Genomic DNA, 20920 nt, shown 5'->3' with positions numbered 1-20920 from the left:
TATGACGTCAGGCTGAAGCGCCGGAAATTGAGCCCTGTGGCAGGGGCAGCTGCTGCGTGAGGTGAGAGGGGGGGAGGGGGGTCTGGCTGCCAGCGTCTCCGCTCCGCCCCGCCCCGCTCCGCCCGGGAGAGGCGCGGGGCCGGGGCTTGTTTCTGCCGCTCGGGGCGGCCTGGGGGCAGGGTCCGGCCCCCTCCCGGGTGCCCGTGGCCCGACGGGGCTGCCCGCTCCCCTTGGTCGGCAGCGGGACGCAGCCATAGCCGCCCGTCAGCGACCAGAGAAGCCGGGAATGGGGCGCTCCCTCGTCCTCTTTGCATCTTTCTTTTTTTTAAAAAATAGGCCGTTAACCCTTTCCTCCAAAATAACTTTGGCTCCTTCATCTTCTACTTCCACATTAGCAAGGTGGCAGTTGGAAGAAAATGGACTGAATAGATCAGAGAAGGGATTGGGCTGGTTTCTGGGCTCCTCTGCACTGGTTTTCCTGCCTGGAAAAAGCCCAGATCTTGGTTGGAGGCCGAGCTGGAAGGAGCTGAGGCGCTCACAGTGCAGGACTGTGCTGGCACCTCCAGTTGCCCTCTGTTTCTTCTGCAGGAGAATTGCTCTTGGGCTTTCTCAGCTCCACGACAGTGTGTGTTGGTATCTGGGCAGGAAATGCTCTGTCCAGTTGCAGGCAAAGGGCCAATCTGACCTCATTATTTCAGAGTGCGCAGAGCTAGTCTGGGTGTCTGTGGCGTGGCTGACAAGAGCCCCATGAAGGAGGTGGGCCGTGCAGGAGATTCTGGGCACGGTGGTGGTGGTGATTTGGGGAATCAACGTTGCTGATTGCCAGCCAGGTGCTCATGTCTTGGCAGAAACTTGTTCCAAAGAAGAGCAGGATGATATCATTTTGCATTTTTGTCATTCTTTGATACCTTCTTTGATCTATTCAGTCTATCTTCGAACTTGTTAGTACTGAAGCGGAGGACAATTAGAGGCAAAGTTATTTTGGGGAAAGAGGCTCACAGTCTAATATAAAAAAGATATAGAGAAGCAGAATGTTATTGCTGCTTCATTGAGTGCAAAGCCTGGAGATAATATAAGTCAATGATACCCCTAGCCCTGGACTTTCCCCATGTTTACATAGCTCAGTTTGTACTGGGGTCAGCATTCCAGCTTATACCTCCTCTGAGAATGGAAGGTCTGGAGAACACATGCTAAGGGAGGTGTCCAGAGTTTCTAATTGAGCATAGGAAAATCACCTTCTGGTTTATCTTGATCTGCAGGACCACTTGACCTGCAAGCCTTTGTTTCATCATGCCTGTGTCGACAAGAGTATGGCATAGCCCTCAACCGAAGCATTGACAAGTATGAGGCATGTCAAGGAAAAATGTAACTAACTTTTAACAAACTGTAGTTTGCTCTCCAATGTTGTAGGATAGATCAGTGGCTTTCAACCTGTGGTCTGCGGACCCCTGGGGGCCTGCAGACTAGTCTTAAGGGGTCTGTGAAAGATGATCAAAAGTATGTGAATACCCACACTTTCAAATCAAAGGGATCCGCAACTTCATTCAGAATTTCCAAAAGGGTTTCAACTTTTTTTGTTTTTAGAGCCCTAAAATAATCTAGCCCGCTGGGGTAGATGATTTGATTTGTAAATACTTATGCTCTGTGCCTGACGGGAAAATGCTAGCATGGACAGTGCTTACTGTGGCCTACTGGTGCTAGAAAGGAACACTGATACTGTGGCTGAAATATCCAATTTTGGCTGCTCTGAGTGAAATGCAGTAAGTAGAAATCAGCTAGATTTTTACCTTTTGAAGAAATTCCCTTTAAAAGTTTTGAGTTGGATGTCATAAGCCATCTCTCACTTTTTGAAAGCCATGACTCACTTATGTATGTATGCACTGAAGTAAAACCTTGTTGAGCTTTTGTTGTTGGCATGGTTTTGTATGAGAACTGGTGAACTAGTAATTTTTCTCTTAATTTGGCACTAGACAAGTCTGAGTCATCTATGTGAGAGCTCTACCGAGAGGCCAAAGAAAGAGCTAGGAATAATCTTGCTGTACAACACACCTGATGTGATCTGTGACACTCTTCCAAGGAGCAGCATGGCGTGGTCTAATACTAATAATCTGTAACCGAAGCCTTTACATGTTAAATAAGTGGATTTTATAGAGTGAATGGCCCACTTTATTTTATTGTATTGTACAGCAATGGCGACAGAGTAAGACTGCAGGGGTTTAGAACCCTCTCTGGATTCTCACAGCTTTGGCTGTTCCTTTGAGCTAAATGTGTAACCTAACATCTCAGTGGTGCTAAATTATGAGGGGCTCTCCTTGTCCTCATAGATGTCCCTATTGCCGGTGCACCGGGACAGAAGTGGCAGAGGAAGAGACTATGGATGATATTGTATTCAGAAGTGACACAGTACTCTCTGACATTCACTTACACACCCCAAAAGAGCGACATCTCATGGTGCGGTTGAATGGGGTTGGACAGCCAGGTAAGCTGCAATCTGCAGACAGGTGGTTTCCAAATCTTTAACCTAGTTGAAATTAGTGATGTGAATCTATCAAAATGCACAACTCAGAGGTAAAGTCTCATGGCCATTTAAACCATGCCTGCAGTTAGCAGTATGATTATTTCTTGCTTGATGGGTAGAATGGAGATGAGCCAAGTTTGCTTTGGGTAAAATGGTATGGATCGGGAACATGCAGTCGACATCTGAGAAAATTGACTGGATATAAATAGGCCGACATTGGCTGAAGTCAAATATGCCATTTTTTTTTCAGCCTGAGCAGGGGAAATGAAGTTGAGTGTGGGTGTGAGGCACCCTTTGCACTTACAGATTGGAGGTGAGAAGGCAAGGGTCTCGACAGGTCTTACATAAGTTGGAATTGGGTTTTAGTGAGACAAGAGAGGGCCATGACCAGTTTGTGAAAATCACTCCAGTACTCCACAGTAACAATTTCCACCTGAGCCAGGAGAAGGAAATGCCAACTTGTTCCAATTATAATTTAACATCTTTTCCTTTTCTAAAAGAACTGTAAGACTCACAGTTGACTTGTATGCAGGGTTGATCCATAATTGGAAGAGAATATTATTAACATACTGGCTTGCCCTCCAGAAAGACACCTATTTGGTTGGGCAAAAAGTCTAATGTGCTAACATGAACATGACTGAAGTTTCTGAAACTATGTAAAAGCCAGTGGATGGCACTGTAGGCATGTGAGAGAAAAGGTGGGCTATGAGGTTTTAAAGGTAATGAATGACACAGGTCATCTTGATTGAAGCATAATTAAATAGATGTGAAATAACTTGAAATGCTTAGCCATATTCTAAGAATTGTCACTTGGTCCCGTCTCTGTACTCGGATCTTGATGGGGACAATTTGGGCTGGGAAAGGCCTTAAAAAAAAAAAAATTACTTCAGTCCATTCTGAACACTCATGTTCTGGTGGCGTGCAACCTTCTGGCCCAGAATGATGGTACAGAGTCAGTCTGCAGGCCAGATTCCATGTAGTGTCAGCCTGTGAGTACACACTGGCCCAACCGTGTACGCTTTAATCTGTCCACATGCTGACACGATTTAGCATAGAGGGCTGCATTTGCTGACTTGCAGGTGTCCCTACAGGACCAGGAATTTAGTAGCAACAATTGGGTGTGACAGTGTTGCCATTTCTCCCCTGCTGCCAAATTTCTGGACTCCTGGGGAGCCCTGTGTGCTGAAAATAACCTGTGGGCCAGGGGTTGAACATCCCTGTCACAACGTGATGAGTAGCACAGTATCAGTAATGTAGATGCTGCTTAGAGTATGAAGTTTCTCTGAAATGCTGGAGATTGACAGCCATAAAATGAGTGCTGATATTCAGTCTCTTGACCTCACTGTCATGTAACTGAATGGACAGTTTAACCAACATGGTGGTGATGTTTATTTTGGTCTTTTAGGCCTGAAGCAGGATTGGAGGGGTGGAGGTTGAAAGGGGAAAGGCACTTGTTGACTGTGCCTTCAGCTGACCCTGTTTTTTGGCTTTCTTTCTTTCTCTGTTTCATTAGTGTTTTTATCACAGTTCAAGCTCCTTAGGAAGCAAACTGATGTGGAATTTGAGAAGAAATACAAGAGTGCGTTTACAATTGAAAATGGCAGAGGTGGCAGAAGAGGTGACGGCATTCCACTCATTCTTGGACATAACAAAAATGAAACGCCTTCTAAAGGAATAGACTCTTTGCTAGATGCTGATGGTGATTTGGAAGTTGTCAGAAGACCTCAGTGCACCTCCACCTCAGAAGCAGAGGATTTGTCAAGGGAAAAGGTTTGTCCAATGGTACTGATGAAAGGAGGAGAAGACCTTTATGAAGAGGAAGAGCAAGAATGCAGAAACGACATCATTAAAATAGGTAAGCCGAAGTGCAGGCTGTTACACGGGCAGGAGGTACTGACAACCATGCATGTCAGGCAAAGCATGGACAAGGTTGCTGCAACAGGAAGATTGTTGATGTTCTGGAGCAGTATTTGGGCTGCTCTTGTGCATCAGGAAGAGGTTATTGGTCCCACAAACATCCAGTTTTGTGTCACTGTGCCAGAGAGCCAGTCATTTGAATCTATAAGCACACTTAAGATATTTATTTTTTGACCCCAAGGCTCAGAGCTGCCAGACCCCCACCTAAACCAAATTAGCCCAGTTCTTGTCAGTATACTCCAAGTCATCTGAAGGCTTTAAATGTCTTGTACCTGAGCGTGATGGTGGTCCTCAAACTAGGTGTGCTTCCATCAGTGGCCACTGGAAGACTATTGATCAGTCAGGCACAAACTCTTCCCCAGATTTTGTAGTGGTAGTCACTGGAATTCCAAGGCAACGGGTCATTGGTACTGCACTTTGGCATAATAGCTATGCAGATTCAGTCCCAAAAGCAGGTGGCCTCATTGGGTTTTAGTCACAGATTAAGTCTTCCTGGGGAAAAAATAAGTTGGTGGGGTTCACACTCTAGAGCTTGGCTACCTGCAGTCTAGCCAAGTTCTTATGGATTACTGCAGGCCAGTAGTTGATGTATACCCAGCATTTCACTTAAACCACTCGACAGAGGGATGGACTAGTATAGTGCCATAAGGGCAAGCACAGTGTGAGCACCTTTTGCATCTCTGTCTGTTGTGAAATACCTGCATTCCCTGCATCGTGAAACATCATCAATAGTCACACAAAAGTAAAACTGCTTGCCTGATGATTCTGTGCTTACAGGAAGAGGTGGGTGTCCTTGCTACAAGCTTCAATCATTGTGAGGATTTTCTTTGCTGTTTTTTCATAAGTCTCTCAACATGGGTGATGTAATTATCTTCTTGGGGTATTGAAAGGGACACAGTTCCAGGCAGTGAAACTAGAGCCAACTCTTCTTCAAGTGAAGTGTCATTAGGAATGAGCCAGCAACATAAGTGTCATTAAGGTTGACGTTGAGCCAGCAACAAAAGTGAGGCTTTTCCAGAGCATTTGTTAAAAAGCACTCCTTTTTGTTTTGCTTTCCTTTAACTAGAACACACGATGGCAACTCCTCTGGAAGATGTTGGTAAACAGGTTTGTATCTCATATGAAGTACTGGTGCCTAAGGGGTTTTTGGTCAGGGGTGTAAATTTACTTATCTTCTGCTTTCCGCTCAAGGTATGGCGTGGAGCCTTTCTTCTTGCTGATTACATCTTATTTGACCAGGACGCGTTCAGATGTCGCACACTCCTGGAGCTTGGAGGAGGCACTGGCCTCACCAGCATTATTGCAGCAACAATTGCTGGAAGAGTGTATTGCACAGGTGCATGTTAACATCAGCCTTTTTTTTAGAAAGGGGTCTGAATTAGAGGTGCTTGAAGCATTTCTGCTGCCGTTTCTCCTTTCATTCCTCGTTTCTTGTTCTTTCCTCAGCCAGGCATATCTTCCCCACCGTGTCAATAGTAGATAGCTTGCATAGGGAATTTATCACTAGATGGATACAAAGGTGGGAATGGGAAGGAGAATGCTGCATTAGAAAATGTGTTTGGCAGGATACTCTTTCAAGGTCTTGCATTTGACCTGGATGTGGAATTGAAATGGTGTTGGGCACACTCAGTTTTTTCCACAGAACCTCCATGAAATTAAAGGGTTGTTTCAGAAGCTGGCTGCAATTGCTGCTTCCAGTGGGAATTAGATCTCCCTTTGGTAAGGAAACTTGCAGATGGGTATCTCATCAGATTATCCATTTGGGGGCATCCCTGCATGTTAGTTATATTTCAGTGAGATATTCATCATGTTGCAAAGATAATCCTGTTGGAGTAACATGGGCAATTATAGTAGGCTTTTGACTGCAGGTTGTTTTTCTAAAAGGACAAATAAAACAGAAAGAAAATAAAATGTCTATAGTCTGCCAAAAAGCGATGTAGATACATGGGAACTGCTTATCTGCATGGAAGTGTGCCCTCTCTGAGGGTCCCTCCATGGAAGGAAAAGCCAGTGAAAATAGTTGTTTGCCTAAGATATTAATAGTGTTGGACTGGAGCTCTTTTGTAGCTAGCAGTTACCAGCAATTCTTGGGAAAGCAGTTGGTGGCCCATCTGCAGTCATAACCAGGCCATGCATAAAATAAGTTGTTGATATCCAGTCTTGTGCTGGTGAGCTCCACAGAGGGGCTGAGAACCACCAGATAGAGCTGGTCTCCTTTTTTCCTTGAAAGAAGAGGTCTAGATTGAGCCCAAGCAAGATGTTGTTAAGTGTGTAACACATCTCTCATGTTTCCAGATGTGGGTGAAGATCTTCTTGCCACCTGTGAGCAAAATGTAAGATTAAACAGACATCTTTGGGAGCTGGCAGGTAAGTGATGTTCAACCGTATGATAGCTTTGAGATTTGTTTTTTGCTTTCTACATTGACGTGCATCAGTGTACATAATGGGTCATTTTTCTGTCGTCAGTGTTCACAAATAAGGTCAGAACCACGGTCCTGCTAAAAATCTGCCTCATACAGAAAAGAAGGGTCAGATCATGGGGGGAGTCCTTTGTGGAGAGCGTAGAACCAGTTTTCTTTTGAAGCAGGTAGTAGGGCCTGCTGTGGTTGCTGTAGCAAGCTTATTGGAGCAGAGCAAGTGCAGATAAATTGGTAGCATAAGTGGGCATTGTGAGTAGCTTCAGACTAAAGTCATGAAATAAATAAGGAATGGCAGAAAAAGCATAACTAACTAAAGGGGTATACCATGCAGTGATTTCATAGTGGGATTGAGTGCTGATGAGTCAGAAGAGATCTCATTGGCAGTCAGATGGCAACAACATATCTGCAGTCAGAATCGTTGCCATTGTGAGCCAGATATTTTACTACTTTTCTCTTAGAGTACCAGTAATTTTTTTGTAGGCTTTGTGACCTTGATCTCGGCTAGTCGGCTCCTCAGAGTGAATCTAACTGACTTGGCCTGCTCCCTTCTCCCCCCTTTACTTTTTTGGACAGGAAGTGAAGTTAAAGTAAAAGAGCTGGACTGGCTGAAAGATGGCCTTTGTACTGGTGAGTAGGTGAGGCAGGCTGATTCAGCTTGGTTTCCCATAGGGCTTGGGGGTGGGGACAGAAATGGAGGCTTAACAGTAGCCAAATGTTATTACAGAGGTAGTATATTGCACTCTCAGCAATGACATTCAGCTCTGGTTAAACGATGGAATAGGGCTAACAGTAGTAACTGTTTCCCAGAGGGTGAGGGCAGAGTCTTATCTTGTTTTAATGCAGATGGTGCGTAAGCTCTGCTCATGTGCTCGGGAGACTACACTAAGCCTTAACATTTGTTTACATGCAGGGTCTTGTGTGGTGGCTTATGGGGCTGCAAAGCCTGTTCCTTCCCCCAAATCTTTGGGAAGGGGAATGGGTGGCTAGAGAGCAGGCAGAGCAGTTTGGTAGCAGCCTGGTTGGGCTTTTGTCATTTATAGTTTTTGTGATGCAAACATGTTTTAAGTATGGGTATACAGCACTTCAGTGGCATGTTTCCCTTTTGGGCACAACTTGAAATAAATGTGGTTGATTCCTGAGCAGTGTGGTACTGCCAGGGCCATCATAGCATTGGTAAAAGGATGCCTTGTCATTCTTCCCCTAAATGGTAGATCAGGATTGGTTCTGACTAACCATACATGATAGACAGCCCTACCTTCTTTGGCTGCCATCTTGATGCTTCTCTTAATGTGGTGAGAGTCAACAGTGATGGCTTCTCCCAAATTGTCACTGTTCTTTTGCGAGTCAAGAGATAGAGTAGTTATGTGGAGGGAGTAGCTTGCCCAAGGAAGTGGTGATCCTTTCCAGGCCTTTACTGGCTTAGTCCAGATTGTATCCAGGATGTATGATAGGGTGCTAGCAAAGATCTGAGGAGAGTCTCCAAGATCCAATGTTTGCTCCTGGCCACTGAGAAACCAGGCTTCTGTGGAAATAACACTTCTTGCTTTTTTGATAGATCCTGAGGCCCCCTACAGTTGGTCTGAAGCAGAGATAGCTGACATGTATAACCATGCCTCCGTGATCTTAGCTGCTGATGGTGAGTGACACTAACCAAGCCCCTTGTGACTGGTGCATGGGAGGATTGCAGTTTGATTGTTTCCTTATAATGTGGATCCTGTGAACTTCTAAAAATCCATCAGGGACAACCTTTCACCAGTATAACTTGTTGGAGCCCCATGTACTACTATGAATCCTTTAGGAAAGGTTGGCCCAAACATTAAGAAAGTCATTGTGCAGGTGCAGTCTAGTCATTTATAAGTGAAGTGTTTCTGGATACCGAGCCTGCCATAGGCTCCCTTTTGGTTGGAGCTCTGGTATGCTTTGCCAGCTGTTTTCTCTTAGTATTCTGTTCCCCATCACATCTGCATAGCATGGAAATCTGACCTGATTGCCCAAGGAAAAAATTGAAAGACACAGGCTCTGAAATCAGAAAAGAATTAGCTGGTGCTGTGTTTGAGGCAATGTGCCAACAAGTGGGAGGAAAGCAAACTTTTCCCCAAGTTAGGAAGAGGTAACTTTTGCCATACTTGTAAGCAGGACTTCCCACAAGGAGGATGGGCATCTGTTGTGTTTTTTATTTTAATGGGGCTTGGATGTTGTTTGTGGGTCTCTGGGGAGATGAGGGCCCAGCTAAGACCCTGTTGTTGGTGTAGTGACTTCTTGGGGGTGCCTCCAAGTCTAGGTGGGAAGGAAGGCCCCTCAGTTTGGAGCATCTAACCCCTCAGCAGACCTGTGGAGCATAATGCTAAATGGCTGGGTGAGAGCCCGTGTGGAAGAGCTGCAAGTTGGCAGAGCATAACGAATCATGGTACTTCATCAAAACTTTTGTGACAAAGTAGCTGCGGCTGTCTATGTCTGATGCTTATAGGTGCTGTATAGATATCTCCCATCAAAGGTTCAGTGGGAAGAATTCCAGACAAAAGCCACTCTGCATACATTGGAAGTGTTTAATCAAAACATAAAGGTCCCATCCGTGTGCTTAATGAATGATACATCTTGGTCATGCAGTGTTTTATGATGATGACTTGACAGACGCCTTCTTTGGGACGCTGCGCAGACTCACCGGCTACCTAAACCGTGTGTGTACCATTTACCTGGCAATAGAAAAGAGGTAAGAGAACATTGCAGGGAATATACACTACAAATACCAGCTGCTGTTTTTGATTTCAAATCAGCAGCTTCATTTGGGCTTTGGAATGACCACAGGATTATGCAAGCATTGACCCTTCTAGGGCTACAACATGGCTGCAAAGGCAAACCAACTGATCACTGTCAGCCACCCAGATTTGTAAGGCAACGAGTCCTCCAAAATAGCAGTGGCCACTCAAGGCTTTTGGATTGTCTCTGCAATGTGTCATACTATGCCATCTTTTGGGAAGAGTAGGCAGGAAGGAGATAAGCAAGCACATATGGAGTAAATGGTTTTGGGGAAATTATGTCAAGAGATTCTTTGCTGTATTCATATACAGTCACAGATTTAGTTGTTAGATGACATCGGAAAGAGTATCACTGTTAGGTAACTTTTTAGGGCTTGTCACAAGGTGCACTTTTGTGCTGAGTTACTGAAGGAGCTTTGAGTAGCATTGAGTGTGTTTGCCCAAATCAAGCCAAAGTGTTGATGGTAGTAGGCTGGGTCACATGTTTGATGAATGATAAGTTGGGACCTTGTGGACAGGTATCAATGGTATTTCCTTGGGTACTGACTGGGAACCTGGACACGGAGAAATAGCCCTAAAGGAAGAGTGAATATGATACCACGAGACTTCCCACTGGTCCAGCACTGAGCTGTGGGACATTTTTAGTATGTAGGGAGCAGCCTGTCAGATGGAGGCATGAATTGAATTGTTGAGTGCATGGTCTTTTGCCACAGTTGCAAATACAAGGCAGCTCAGTCAGACGTGTGGTTCAGGCAGGTCTCAGAGACGCGTCTCTCAACAGATTTTTGTCTTGTCAGGCTGAACTTCACCCTCAGAAGCATGGACATTGCATGCGAAGCTTACAATCATTTTCGAGATGCTCTGTCCAACTTGGCCAGCCTTAGAGATGGTGAAATGAAATACACTGTTGAGCCTGTCAGACTCGCTTTCTGCCAGTCCCTTGTTTATGAACGAATTGAGCAGTTGGTAAGTGGCATGTTTCTGCTTAAAAGTAACGTGTCAAGCTTTGCACTTTGAAGTTGTTGTAGTGGCTGTACGTAATGGAAGAACCTGGTTGTCTGCCATCTTGTGTACTTTTGGAAGGGCTCCAGCCTAGTTTTTAAGGAGAGGAAGTAAAAGGAAAACATTTGATTCTTCTGTCCCTGTTACAGTCATAAATTCTTGTCATTACAGCTTATTTCATTTGCCTGCCAAAGACAGTGTCATGGCACAGGTAAGGGAGGGTGGTGAGTGTTCTCATATCACTGTGCTGCTTGATGTAATGGGAAGATCCAGGTAGAGGTTCTCCGATACATTGGTTCATTTCGTATCAGCACTAATAAAAGGAAAATTGGTATTATTGGCAATTGGCTTTTTTTGGCTGATATAGCCAATAATGTCATCGATAAATGCCGTGTGTATGCATGCAGCCAGCCTAGTAGCTTGCAGAGCATCAGCTGGCTGATAAGCGTGTTGGGAGGAAAGGGGCAGGGGGGCAAATCAAGGCCTCTGCATTGAGGGAGGGAGTTGGGTTGGAGCTGGACCTGGGGCAGGGGCAGGCACTGTCCAGCTAGAACAGTGTGCAGGACAGAGCCTCAAGTAGCTCCTCTGGGGGGCATGGGGAAGGAGGGGTGGCTCCTGCTCCTATGCACACCATCCAGGGAGCCATGAGGGGCATGTGGCCCTGGATTTGTGTGCGGGGCAAGGGCAAGCTGCTGCTGTGGGCTGGAGCTGGGTTCTTCCTGGTGGAGGGGCTGGGCCAGGGCTGTGCTGGGACCAGGCGGCAGTGCTGGGAGGGGGAGCTATGGCGAATCTTGGGGTGGCTGTAGCCCACCCTCTAAGCCCTGCTCCCAGCGCTGCTGCTGCCTGCCCAGAGCGCAGCCCTGGCTCAGCTCCCTACACCACCGGGAAGAGCCCAGTACCGCCCTGGGCGCCAGCCTGCAGTGGCAGCCCACCCTCGCCCTGGACGCAGATCTGGGGGGGGCACATACCCCACCATGGCTCCCCTTGGGTGCATGTAGTAGCGGGATCCATTCCCCCACGCCCCCTGAATGAGCTGCACAGCTTCATCCCGCACCCCATCCTGCCCCAGCTGGGCAGTACCAAAACATGCCCTGCTCCCTCCCTCACTGCAGAGCCTCAATCTGCCTCTACCACTTCCCTCCCCCTGCCTCTTCCTTCCAACAGACTTACCAGCCAGACGCTGCTCTCCAAGCTGCTGGGCTGTATGTTGGGAATTGGATCAGTATTGGCCGATATGGCTCGTTAATGATTAGCCATCAGTGCCAGCCCCAAAATCTTTATCAGTGCACCTGTAGATCCAGGTGCTCTTTTGTTGTCATAATGGAGACTGTGATATCTAGAGGGATAGGACTGTGAGCGCCAGGGATTTTTTCTTCAAGGCATGTGCCAGTAAGTACATAACAAAGCCATTTCTTGTTGTCATTTGAAAGAAGGGTGCCATCCAAAGGAGTTTGCCTCTGAACCCCACTTAAGAAAGCATGAAGCTGCCATTGGGGAAGAATTGCTAGCTTCAGTAGTGTCCAGAGAGATTTCTGTTTACCTGCTCCCTGAGATCCATGTTAGGGGTTCTGGGCTTCTGACCATGTTTGGTTTTGGTGCTACCTGGCACTCTATGGGAAATGTCACAGTTCATTTCACTGTAGACTTAGGAATCATGGTAGCTGTGACAGGAGCACCAAAATACTTGACATGGGAATGTGAAGCTCCGTGGGGTGTCTGAAGCCTGTTATTGCGGTAACTAGGATCTGCAGGGTATTTTCAGTACAAAAGCTGCTGCAAGAGTGCCCTACCTGAGCTCAGAACCTCAGTATGTAGCTCATGGTACAGTGAGTTGACCCAGTGAAGAGTGTGTAGCTGCAATGGGAGTATAGTTGTAAGGGCCATTAAGTTTATAAAGCCTAAATTAATTAAAAAATATATATAAAAGAATACAGGAAACCACCAAGAACTATATATAACATTATCCCATAAGCAGAGCACACGGATGAAAGAAAAATAGAATGCAAGTAGAAATTAAGCATTTTGAGTGAGAGCTACCCACTTTATTGCACTGATTACCATATGCATAATTTCCTTCCCAGAGGAGTGGTGGTATACGTGCAGAACTCGGAGACTAAGAGCATTTGTACACATGGTTGCGCCACAGTGCCAGACGCTTTAAGAGTGCCCGATGCTGCAGCATATACATTTCTATAAACAATGAAATGCATGTCAGTGCTGAGAAAATGGTGGCAGCATGCTTTTGAACTAAAACACATTGAAGATGTTTTAGTTCAAAGGCACACCACCGCCATTTTCTCAGCGCTAATGTGCATTTCGCCATTTATACAAATGTATGCAACACAGTGCCGGGCACATCAACTAGCATGCAGAGCAGGCTCAATTAATTGAGTCTGCTTTGATGCAGTGGATTTCTGGCATGTTGAAGTAAGCAAATGTATAACGAATCATGGTGTATAAATGCCCTAAGTGCAGTTCCTGCAGACCAGTCACTGAAAAGGAGCACCTGGGGGAAGTAAAGAGGTATATAGTTGAGACTTTGAGACAGAGTGGGTTATTCCCACCTCCCTGGAATCAGTCCCAGTGGTGCCAAGGGGGATGACAGTTGCAAAATAGGACAGGAGCAAGCTGGAGATGAGGGAAAAATCCCATAGCCATTCTTCAACTGGATGTTCACTGGCATGTCTAATATCCAGTGATGATACTGACATAATAGATATCTCTCAATCCTGGTGGAATTGAGTGATGGGATGCTGTAATACTGAGGCACAAACTATATAGGAATTATAAAATAGATTGTACCAGTGAGAGAGTAGCACTTTCCTTTAAGGACAACATTGAATCAAACAGGGTGAAAACTTATAAGAAGCAGCACTGTAGAATCTCTTTGGGTGAAAATTTTGTGTCTAATCAGGATGAATGTGCTTTTTGGGTTGTGCCATCAACCAACTGATCAGGAGGGTGGCAATGAACAAGAAATGCTAATTAGAGAGGCTGCAAAAGTGGACAACACAATAATGCTGGGTGACTTCGGTTATTTCTGTATAAAACAGGTAAATCTCACTTCAAGGTAGGATGCAGAGACTAAATTTCTAGTCTCTGTCAATAAGTACTTTATGGAACAATTAGTCCCAGAACCCACAAGATGAAGGGCTATCTAGGTTTAGTCCTAAACAGCATATAGGATTTGGTTCAAAGGATAACTATGGTGGAGCTTTCCTATAATGGTGAGCATAGTGGTCACTTGCATCCTTATGATTTCTAAGCATGGTCAGCCTCCTTGTAGGAAGGAAAACAAAAAAAATCTATCATGGAATCACTTAATGTAAAAAACACGAACTCTAAGAAATGACAGTAGTAGTTAGAAGAAAACTGAAAGGGTTAAAAACTTGCAGGCAGCCTGAAGGCTGTTTAAAAATACTATGTTGGAAGCACAGGGTAAATGTGTGCTGCAGGGCAAAAACATGTAAATAGAGAAAAAATAATGCCAACATAGTTAACTGGTAGAGTAAAGGAGTCCATTAAAATATAAAAGATGTCCTTCAGGAAATAAAGTTGTATCCAAATGAGAACAATGTAAAAGAACATTAACTGTGGCAAGCTAAATGCAGTACTATGGTAAGGCAAGCCAAAAATAAAAAGATTCAAGTAGCAACTTGCTAGAGATGTAACTTTTATGTTTTGGTTTTGCACCAGAAGCAGAAAGCCAGCCAGGAATTCAGTGATGCCACTGGACAATGAGGGAGTAAAAGGAGCATTCAAAATGGAATATAGCCATTGCAGAGAAACTAAATGGGTTGGGTTTTTTGCATTAGTTTCCATCAGGAAAGTTTTCACCATAAAAGACATTTGGGGAGATTCCTGTACCAGAATCACTCTTTCTAATGAACTGACTCAAACTGAGGTGCCAGCAAATCAGGAGGTAGTAAAGGAAATTGATAAACCAACAGTGGTAAATTATTAGGACTGGCAATTTGGTGTTTACTCAATCCTGAAAGCTCAAACTCAGAATTACACATCTGTCTACCTTAGTATGTAACCTAAAAGCTGTCTCTGTGCTGGAGGCCTGGAGGGTAGGCACTGTAATGACAATTCACAGAAAGGGCTCTGAGCTTAACTGGTGTTCCCAGAAAATGGGTGGAAACTCTAATAAAAAATAAGATTGCTCATTGCATGGATGAACAGGAATTACTGGGAAAGAGTCTACTTTTGTAAAGGGGAATTACAACTCATTGACGTACTAGAGTTCTTTGAGGGCATCAGCAAGCATGTGGATCATGGTGATCCTGTATCAGTAACTACTTAAAGGAGAAAAACTAAAGGGGATGTATGAGGGGTCAGTTCTTACAAGGATGAGAGGTAAACAGCTTATCTGTTCCCACATCTAAATGCCTAAATGGGAGTTAGGTTACATTGCCCAACCTGTTTTTGTGGCTGCATCCCAATAGAGTGCAAGGTGAAACTCTAAATGAGCCTATGGGGCACAGAGGCCAGAAAGTCTGTGTGTACCTACTGCATCCGCATGAACGCATTAAGTACACACTGCAGACAAGTTACACATGCTTCAGGAGTCAGTATAAATATAGCTCTGGTTCTGTAGTAAACAGGAGAATGTAAAGATGTTCACACTTTGTGTTGACTAAGGTTAGGGTTGGATGTGTTTTCTTCTAATCCCTCATAGCAAGTGACTGCAAGTTTTGAAATGTTGTTTGTTTTTGCTTTGCACAGGAGCTGTGGAAGGTTGTTGCTGAACCACAGACATGATGGACAGCAGAAGAATGCCTTTCTTTGGGGTGGTGATGGTATCCTAAGACTTTTAGCACATCCACATAGAGCTGCTTTGGAGAAAGCATGCGTTCTGTGGGAACGGTTTCAGTGACTGAAAAGGATACTGTCTCATCTTGGTTAAATAAATATTTATAGCAGTCATAGTAGTTTGAGGCTGAAGTGGGTTACTAGTCTGTGTTGCTCCATGTGATGGGATTTTTTTTTTTTTGTCAAGTTTGAGAAATGTCTTGAACATAGTGGCTGTCAGCGTGCTGTGATCTTCCTTGATAGCAGCTCTCTGAGGTTAGAAGTAGCATGGCAGCATATACTAATTGAGCGTGGTGAAGATTTTCTCTGAGCATACTGGCTCATTTGGAAAGGCCAGAAATGGACAAATGGATCATGGCAGATCTAGTGAACAACGGGTTGGTCAGTCTCAGCATAACATGAGGGAGCCACAGCACACAGTTGGGAGAACTTGTTATCAAGTAGTTGGAGGCTGAGCCAGCACTGATGAGCATCCTGGGGAGGGGTCTTGAGAGAAAGTCGTGCTTAAATAGGGTGTTCACCTGTCCCAGTTTAGCCAGGACAGTCCTGGATTTCAGAGGCTGGTCCCAGCCAGTTGTTGAGAATTATAAGGGGTATTCCAGAAATGCAGGGGCATAGAGCTCAGTCTAGCCAGGAGCCAGAGCAGTGCACCTGGGTGGAGACAGGGGAAGGGTAGCGTCCTGAAGGTCCCGGGTGTCCCAGGTTTCTTTGTGGTCAGCTTATGTTTAAGAGACTCAATTTCTGTAGGCAGTGGAGGGCAATTGGTCTGCCTCATCTTTCAACATTCTTAGTAAAAGGAGATTAAGATGTGATGTGATCAATTTTTACAGGATGCTTGCATGGAAAATGCAAGGGAAGGGGAAAAGCCTTTTATGTAACCAGGATTTTTCTGTCAGATGAAAATGCATTTCGGTCCCACCGGACAACTTGAGTGCAAACACTGAATCTCCAAGTTCCTCCTGCAGAACCTGAATTCTTTCAAAGTAAGTTGTTACAGGTAACATTGCCATGCCAACCACCATTGACCCAACCAAATCCTGATCCCAGCCTTTTATGACGACTCCCTGCTTATGATAGTGTTAACCCAATTCCAGCAAGTAGCTCCTATAACACATTCAAACCAGGCAGTTAGGATTCCTAACCTCCTTTGTCCAGGCAGATTTCAGCCAACAGGAAACTTGTCCTACACAGCATCCAATAGGGGAACAGAAGCCAACCACCAATCTTGTGCCTTTTCTTCTCACCAAGAACTTCACTTCTCTTATTTAATTATGGCACAAGCTGGTTGCCAAGTTCTCCACTTGTAGCAATGAAACACCCCTTGGCCAGTGCAAAAGAAAAATATTGTTATCTGGGAAGCTTCCAGAAATCGAGCAATGATGCAGATATTGTAGTATTCCATTACCACCAGCAACAGCATACCTCTTTCATGTATACATTGAGGATCTTTATTTTGGGCCGTATTTAAGCAGAAGTTGCTGCTGTTGTACCAAAAGACACTAAACTGCTTAAGAAGGAATTTTAAATGGGCAGAGAAAAAAAAGCCAAGAACTCCTTAGATTGTCTCAATTTTTGCCCTTTGTGATTACTTCAGAATCCCACTACCATATCTCCAGGAAATTGTGAAGCATCCTTAATATTCTTTTGTTAGTTACTGAAAGTTACATTGGCTAGTTCTCGACCTCTGATGTTCCCTGCCATTAGACATCCACTAAGTAGAGGACTGTCCAGTCCAGCCATCTGCAACATCTACGGTTGCCCCAGCTAATAGCATTCTGTGCAGGCCAGGATAAGAAGACAGTACCAGGGACATCCTCTTACTTGAGGGCTACTAGGAAAGAGGGCATTCTTTCTCGAGGCTCCAGAAATGCAGGCTGGGAAGAGGCAATGCTAGTATAATATATTGGCTTCAATCATATCTCCACACATGGCAATTTCCAGCAACGTCCACAATATAGATTCATGTTGCTACATAGCAGCCACACTCAGTAGATCTGAATGCTAAGAGAGTTGGAGCATATTAGGTTTCCACACCTTTAATGTGTCTCCAGATTTACCAAGTTTTATGGATTCCTCATCAGATTTCCTTCCAGTTAGTCATTCAGTACACATCCATTAGGTGTCTCTACTTTATTCTCAGTTTCTCCATGTTCACACTGTGTATGGGAATGTTAATGCATACAATGCTTCAATAAATCTCTTTCCTGTTACGCGTTATGTGTTCTTCATTCCCAAAATGTGGGTATATGTTGTTTCAACACCACTGGCACCTACTTATTTATCATTGACCCAGCAAGCTTCTAGTGTCCCCTCATGCTTGAAAGGATCAACCTAGAATGGGGCATCATTGCTCATGTAGCTTTTTGGTCCCGTAGTCTGCAGATGCTTCCTCAATCTGACGAAGGGTGTTTTGTGCCTGAAAGCTTGGTAAGTAGAATTTTTCCAACTGTTTGAGTTGGTCAAATAAAAGATACCTGCTTTAGCTAAAGAACCTTGTCTACATACTTTATAGGGCAGCGGTTCCCAATCTGAGATACAGGTGCCACCAGTGGTATGCAGACAACCTGTCAGTTGTACGCATTAACAGATTTATTATAATTACTTTATATGACAAAATTTGGTGGTGGCACTTAAGGTTGTATTGTTTTAAATTGGTGCGCAATCTGTCAGAGTTTGGGAACCATTGTCATAGAGCATAAAAAAGACAGCCGAATAGATGTACTTCAAACAGCAGGCCACATTCTTACCACGCCTTTCTAAGGCCTTGTGCCACAATACAAATGCTTCAGTGTGTACTATGCAAAGATTATGTAACATATATTCAAAAAGCTTTCTGTCTTTAGGGCTAAAACACCATGAAAAAAGAACCAAGTAGCTCTTCCTCTGTCACTTCAAAGTCTCCTGCTTGCAATAATTAGTGACATGAACTCTTAACAGCATGATTTGGCCTGCTCAATTGACTTGAAGTCCATGAGGACCTAGACCTCATGCTATTAGATCTAGTTCCTGAAATCCATATCTATTTTTAACACTAACCATAATGAATGGCTTGTGGAAAACAGCCCTGGCTTGCAGTGCATGAGAGGGCCACTGTGCCAAGTCAAGATTTTATTGATTGCCTCCTTAATTCATACTTTATTATTGACTCACTCTGATTGCTTGCCTCTGATAGAACAGACTCCAATGCACATCATTACAGCAGGGCTGCTTGCCAGCCCCTGCTTGCTGAGAAGGCCTTTATACAGTAAAAAAAAATTGACATGGTAACCACACCCAAGCCACCTCTAAGACAGGGGAATTTGGCTCCCCATCTTATTTAGCATTAGCTAGAGCAGTACAGAGTTCTTTATGATTATGTCCACATATGTGACTGCTGAGGACTGAGCCCCATGTTTTTGCAGTGAGGAAGGGGAGGGAAAGATGCAGTTTCTTTGGTGACATTCCATAATCACTAGGGTTTCCCAAACTTTTTGCACCCTATGAACATCTTCAGGAGATGTTCTGTTGGACAGTTCCTGAGGGTAACACCAGCCATTGCAGCAGCAGAGAAGCTTTGAGCCATGTTGTGCCTTTTAGGTTAAACTTCAGTTGGCTTTTCAAAAATTGAGGGACTCCTTTGACAACACTGTAGCTGTGTGCTGGGGAGTTGAGACCTTATTGGTAAAATAATGGCCTTTATGAAATACTGTGACAATGAACAGAAGGTAATGGAAAATCCACAAGCAGCATGGTTTTCTGCTTGTTCCTTATGATCAGGGATCCGGGTTTTCTGTTTTCCCATAGAATAACGGAGTAAAATACGGGTTTCTTATTTTAGCAGAGAAACCCGTGGGTTTTGCAGTGAGCCCTCTGCAGGGTGGCAAAGTTCCAGCCTGCAAGGGTCTGGGAGGGAGCAGGAGGATGGCAGTCAGTAGGGGGGCATCATGTGCATGTATATGTGCATGGCCCCAGGCAGCCTTGACAGCTGCTCCCACAGTTAAGTGTGGGGGTGGGGGCAGTGATTGAGGCCCCCATAGGGAAGTAGGGAGGGTTGGGGCTGCTGCCCAGTCAGGCAGTGTGTGGGCCTTGGGGCCCGGGACCCAGCAGGAAACGGATGGCTCATGGGGAGGGGGACCATGGTTCTGTGCTGCAGCAGGCACTGGGGGTGATGGGCAGGGGACCCGTGCTCCACCAGATCTGTGCACAGGGGAGGGGCAGGGGTGGGCTGCTTACTATGGGCTCAGGCTCCTGCCCTCACAGGGCCTCTACAGCCCAGCATGTGTGACCCAGCACTGCAGGGTAGAGTGTGGTAGTCCAGGAAAACTGCTTGCTGCTGCCCTGGCAATACATCCCCTGCATGCAAGGGGGCAGTGCAGGTGGTGGTGCAGGGTTTCATAGTTGGTAGGGTCGGAAGGAACCTGAGCAGATCATCAAGTCCAACCCCTTGCCATGGCAGGAAAGAGTACTGGGGTCAAATGACCCCATCAGGGTGTTCATCCAGCCTCCTCTTAAAGACCCCCAGGGTACAAGCCAGCACCACTTCTCTTGGAAGTTGGTTCCAGATCCTAGCCACCCTGGGAGTGAAGTAGCACCTCCTGATGTCTAATCTGAATCTACCCTCTGCCAGCTTGTGACTTATTTCTAGTCACTCCTGGTAGTGCTCGGGAACAGGGACTCCCCCAATGCCTGCTGGTCCCCTCTGACTAGTTAGTAACAGGCCTCTAGATCCCCCCTCAGCCTTCTCTTATGGAAGCTGAACAGGTTCAGGTCCTGTAGCCTCCCCTCATAGGGCCTGCTCTGCTGCCCCCTGATCATGTGAGTGGCCCTCCTCTGGACCCTCTCCATGTTGTCCATGTCCCTCCTGAAGTGCGGTGCCCAGAACTGGATGCAGTACTCCAACTGCGGCCTGACTAGTGTTGCATAGAGGGGGAGGATCATCTCCTTGGACCTGCTCGAGATGCATCTGTGGATGCGTGACAAGGTATGATTGGCCTTCCTGACTGCATCCCCCCACTGCCGGCCCATTTCATTTTGGCATCAATAGTGATTCCAAGATCCTTTTCTGCCTCTGCACTGACGAGAAGGGAGTTCCCCAGGCTGTAGGTATGGTGCTGGTTCTTCCTCCCCAGGTGCATCACCTTGCACTTGTCAGTGTTGAATCCCATCCTATTCTCATCCTCCCACCCCTGTAACCTGTCTAGGCCTGATTGCAGCCTATTCCTCCCTTCTAGCGTGCCCACATCCCCCCACATCTTAGTGTCATCAGCAAATTTGAGCAGGATGCTTTTTATCCCCTCATCCAAGTCACTGATGAAGATGTTGAACAGTGCAGGTTGTGGCCCTCACTGCTGCAGTGCGTGCAGGAGATGCATTGCCAGGGCTGTGTGGAGCTCACAGCTGCAAGCAGCTTTCCTGTATGGCCCTGCTCTGCCCTGCAGTGCTGGGCTGCATCCATGGGCTGCAGAGGCCCTGGTGGAGAGCACCAGGGTAGGAGCCCACGCGCACAGTATGCA

General features: G+C 45.6%; 1 protein-coding gene across 4 annotated transcripts; it reads left to right on the top strand.

The window, feature by feature from the left end:
- The first annotated feature begins 27 nt into the window (after positions 1 to 27).
- METTL22 (methyltransferase like 22) lies at positions 28 to 17641 on the top strand. 4 transcript variants are annotated; one of them, XM_019507480.1, is made up of 11 exons: positions 29 to 61; positions 1260 to 1365; positions 2325 to 2479; positions 4032 to 4373; positions 5502 to 5771; positions 6731 to 6802; positions 7429 to 7482; positions 8411 to 8491; positions 9463 to 9565; positions 10409 to 10577; positions 15342 to 17641. In XM_019507480.1, the coding sequence occupies exons 3-11, from the start codon at positions 2374 to 2376 to the stop codon at positions 15375 to 15377; spliced, it is 1233 nt and encodes a 410-aa protein (XP_019363025.1). In that variant the 5' UTR covers positions 29 to 61; positions 1260 to 1365; positions 2325 to 2373; the 3' UTR covers positions 15378 to 17641. The 4 variants fall into 4 exon arrangements, with proteins under 4 accessions (XP_019363027.1, XP_019363025.1, XP_019363026.1 ...); XM_019507483.1 differs by lacking the exon at positions 29 to 61 and having other exon boundaries at positions 759 to 1365; positions 5502 to 5542; positions 5627 to 5771; XM_019507482.1 differs by lacking the exon at positions 1260 to 1365 and having other exon boundaries at positions 28 to 61.
- The last annotated feature ends 3279 nt before the right edge of the window (positions 17642 to 20920 follow it).

This window comes from Gavialis gangeticus, unplaced genomic scaffold (assembly GCF_001723915.1).
Source record: "Gavialis gangeticus isolate Ggan-Ray unplaced genomic scaffold, GavGan_comp1, whole genome shotgun sequence".
NCBI classification, from domain to species: Eukaryota; Metazoa; Chordata; order Crocodylia; family Gavialidae; genus Gavialis; species Gavialis gangeticus.
This window is presented reverse-complemented; position numbering and strand designations above follow the sequence as displayed.